The following is a 4,420-nucleotide window of genomic DNA, read 5'->3' on the forward strand; positions in this document are numbered from 1 at the left end:
ATTGCCACAAAAGTCCCCCATTTTGTTACTTAACGGTTAAAAACATATATTGTTTAGAGGAATGATTAAATTTATTTGCTCAATCATTTGTCAATAATGTCTCCATTGCGCCAACAATGGTTTTAAGAAGACAAATTCTTTTAAAATTCACTCAACTGCGAAAATTTATATTGGGCATAAATAAGTGTAGGAAAAATAATTATTTTTAGAACATAGTTTTGATGTAGAAGCAAACAAATCAACTCTAATCTTAAAAGAAGTTTTAAAAAATCAGCTTGAACCTCGAATCAATATTTGATTAGATAACTTTGGAAATTAAATTTAGAATTAGCCTAACTCTGATTTCAATAAACTTATAGTCCAGATGAAAGTATCGGCAAGACAAACCAATCGACAGTACAAGTGATTTCCATCCAACTCCAAATTAGCTCAAATCAAGCATCTAAAATATACTTTGAACCTTCAAGACTATAATTAAAGGACAGATAAAATCTCCAAATCTAGCATGCATACTGTCAAATTGAGCGGCTCAACGGAACGAGTCCAACTAACCTAAAGATCATTACATTATGATATTATTAAGACACTCAAATGTTAAATAAATGTCAATAATTAATGAGATCAATAGAGATCTTTTGATAGAGTGTTTTTTACATAAGGTCAACTGATCAACATGTCATTCTCAAAAAGCTATAAATATGACTTTATTTTCTGCCTTAAAAGATTCAAAGGCAAAACGAGCTAAGGAACTCTATTTTATTTTTCAACGATTGTCATCAATAAGTGCCATCAACTATTGCCACAGCTACCGTCAAGCTTCCGTCCTCTGACTATCATCACTTTATCCCTCTATAATTACATCCATTTCAATTCTAGGGCAAAAAGAACTCAAATTTTCTCCTTTTAATCTTCCATCCCCATAAATTTCCTAAAATATATATTGCCATTCAATTCAAAAGAAGTCATAACACATCGGGATTTGGAACAGGTCATAGAAAGCAGCTAGATCACTACCCACAGCAAGTCATGTGAGTGTATGGTAAAGTGAAATTAATACATATACAACTCATTGACATTTTCTGAGAAATTATTCTATGCAGAGGTCGGACGTAGAACATTGTTCGGAGACTAACAATAATGCGTTATGTCAGTAGTATCGAGCCGATGTACCGAGTGCATGGATGACGTGACACATTTTAATTGATTTCCGGATGACATTCGGCGTCCGCACGGAATAATTAATCCCGTTTTCTGCTGAGAAACTTCATCAAGAAACTTATTGATCTTATTCACCACCAGATTAATTAATGATTTGAATATAACGGTCAAATAGCACATCTCAGTCCAATAAGTGCACGCTGCAAATACATTGACTAGACTTTCGAGAGCAGTTAGGCAACATGTTTGAAGATGAGCACAGAATTGATGAGATAATTAACAGCAGCAAAACCAGTCTTAAACCACTTAAACAATTGCTAATCATTCATTAATCATCACCAAATTAAGTTAATTAAATAATATAAAAGGTCTTTTTATTATTATTTAATTATCTATTTCAAATTTTCAACCACTTAGCTGTCGATAGAAAACAATGGGCAGATAGAAGCGTGAGTAGCTAAAGCATGCAATAGATTCTTAAATATAATAAAATAAAATAAAAAAATCTGATTTTGTTGAATTAGTTTTACAAGAGAAGTGCTCTTCACAACTTACAATTTAATACATTTGTATTATTTTTTTACATATAAAAAATGGGAAATCAATTCAATATTTTTGCATCATACAACTTTTATATTTAAACTATCATATATCACGCGTTAAATTTTTTTTAACTTATACATGTGGGAAGCATTATTATTATTTTTTTTTAGAAAATTTACATATTCAACTAATAAATTTCATTATTTATATCATCCAGCAATCCGTTTTCTTTCTTAATGAATATTGTCCGATACACCACTCCTAATTTGTTGATGCCATGATAAGTAGAACCGTTCGGTTTTGCAACTGTGAACAGTAAAAGCGCAGGGTGAACATTAAAAGCGTAGTAGTGAACTATAACTGCGTTTTTAGTATTCACAGTTACAAAACCAAACAATTATCTATCTCCAGACCCTGCACGTAATAATCTCTCCTGCCCAGTGAGTTCCTCCTCAAGCTAGCACATCACGCTTGGACATATTAATACCTACTCTCATCACCTGAATTGGTCGATTACTCTCCCATGAGCCATCCAATCTCATCATCGTTAGGCTCGTTGATGTTTCTGACACCGTCTGAATATATCGAAAGAGAGAGATAAATGAGATGAGAGAGGGACATATGGTGAAGGCTTAGTGGCATTCAAATATGGCAACGTGATGTGGACTCTTAATAATACATTTTTATATCATTTGAGTGTTTTGAGTGATATTTGTGCGGATAATTACATTTAGATATGTTAGATAAATAAATTATAATATTTAAAGTACTGTTTAGATAAGCCCTCCTAATCATATTTAAATGGTGAAAACGAAGTTGAGATTACCGCATAGAGAGAAGAGTATAATTTATTTCCACGCTCTAAGAATTTGACTCGAGATTTTTATTGATTGAACAAAACGAAATGACCAAAAAATTATGTATACAAAACCTTACAACTCCTTTCCTAACTAATTACAATTGAAAAACCGACTGTTCTTACACCCACTACATACCCACCACACACTGCTTCTTAAACCAACCCACCGAGCCCGGACCTGACATCGCCGCCTCCATCGCTTCTAGACCCCTCTTCCCATTCTCATTCGCTCCCACCGCAGCCTTCATTATATCCACACCAAACAACCTGAAAACTTTATCCGGCGACACTCCGCCATCAACGGCGGCGCGAATCCGGCACTCGATGTAGAGCTGTCCATCTCCGCCTTTTGATCGGTAGAACCCAACGGTATCCCCTGCCTTTAACCCTTTCTCCTTCACGAATCTGCTCCACCCCTTAGTCAAAACGTAGCTCTGACTACTATTCCAGTACGAGTACCTGAACCTCCACACCTTCCCGACGCCATCCTCGAAGCTTAGAAGTAGGCCCTTTGCTCCTTCGCCGCCGACGACTCCTGGCAATGAAAAATGCTTCTCAGCTTGCTGCTTTGGAATCACAAGACGGTTTAACTTGCCGACATCGCTCGGCGTAACGGATTTATCGAAGAGATGCTCGCGCGGTGGCTTCGAAGCGGAGGGGAGGAATGAAGGAGGCGGCGAGAGGCGGAGCCGCGAGTGGTGGAGCTCGTCGAGGTAAGTGTGCTTGCGAAGCATGTCAACAACCTCTGCTTTAGAGCGAGAAAGGAGGAAAGCGAGCTCATGTGCGTCGGGTGAAAGAGGGGGGAAGTTGGTGGCTGCATCGCGGCCGCGGAAGCGTTGGGCAGCGGCGTCGTAAGCGCAAGCGGCTTCGCGTTCGAGGTTGAAGGTGCCGAGCCAAACGCGTTGGTGCTTCTCGTAGATCTGAGCGCCCCAGCGGCCGTTGGGTTGGGGAACGACCCCTTTGTACTGGGAAGATGGGAGCTTTCGTGACTCTGATGATGATTCGGCGATTGTTAACGTGCTGGTGCCGCTTCCCATGCGTTGGAGGGGAGGCGGTGGTGACGGTGGGGTAGGAGAAGGGGAGAGTATGGCGGCGCCGGCGTCGCTGCTTGCGGAAGATTCATCTATGCAAGAGCTGCTGTCCATTAATGGAGAGGTGGAGCTGGTGTTTATGGAGGAATGGTTGCGCTGCTTAGATGTGGGGGTTATATAGCAGAGGTTGGGATAGGAAGATTCGAGGGAAGAGGAGCGACAAAAATTATATAAGGAACATATCTTATAAAAATTTATATATATATAAGACTTTTCTTATCACAATTTATACAAGTCATCTTTATCCATTTTACTTATAAATTTAAATTTACCTTTTGAATTTAACTTTTCATCTTTAATAAAATTTTATATAAATAATTTTTTGTAATAGCAAATTAAAGCCGACAAATATATAATATCTCTTAATTAAAAGTCAAAATTCTTAATTAATTAGCTCCACAAAAAAAATAATTCATATTGATTTTTATAAAAAGAATTTCTAATATATATATTTATTTTCAGAGATAAATAAAAGGAAACTATCATTTTCAAATTTTGAATAGAATAAATTTTAAATTATTTACTTTTATCAAATATAATAAAAATAAATTAGTTAAAATTTATATTACACTCATCTAAAAAATAAATTTAATAATAAAAAAATCAATCAGATTATCTTAAGATACTTTCTTTTAAAAAATCCTCTAAACATTCTGCTATAAAATGCTTACTAGAAAAAAATCAAATATTTAAATATATTATTTTAAAATCTTCATATTAGCATTAAGGCATTAATACCTGTTTGATAAAACATTCAGTTTTTTCCAAA

The 4,420-nt window shown here is 36.1% G+C and overlaps 1 protein-coding gene across 1 annotated transcript; it reads right to left on the minus strand.

Annotated features, from left to right (window-relative positions):
* Positions 1–2,548: 2,548 nt before the first annotated feature.
* On the minus strand, positions 2,549–3,810 carry LOC110102213 (AP2/ERF and B3 domain-containing protein Os05g0549800). Its single transcript, XM_020830439.2, has one exon. It carries the CDS (start codon positions 3,703–3,705, stop codon positions 2,689–2,691), a length of 1,017 nt encoding a protein of 338 aa, XP_020686098.1. The 5' UTR covers positions 3,706–3,810; the 3' UTR covers positions 2,549–2,688.
* Between the last annotated feature and the right edge of the window lie 610 nt (positions 3,811–4,420).

Source organism: Dendrobium catenatum, unplaced genomic scaffold (genome assembly GCF_001605985.2).
Source record: "Dendrobium catenatum unplaced genomic scaffold, ASM160598v2 fragScaff_scaffold_557, whole genome shotgun sequence".
Lineage (NCBI taxonomy): Eukaryota > Viridiplantae > Streptophyta > Magnoliopsida > Asparagales > Orchidaceae > Dendrobium > Dendrobium catenatum.

Coding starts and splice junctions, on each gene's coding strand:
- LOC110102213 (XM_020830439.2), bottom strand. CDS start 3,705: ATGGACAGCAGCTCTTGCATAGATGAATCTTCCGCAAGCAGCGACGCC.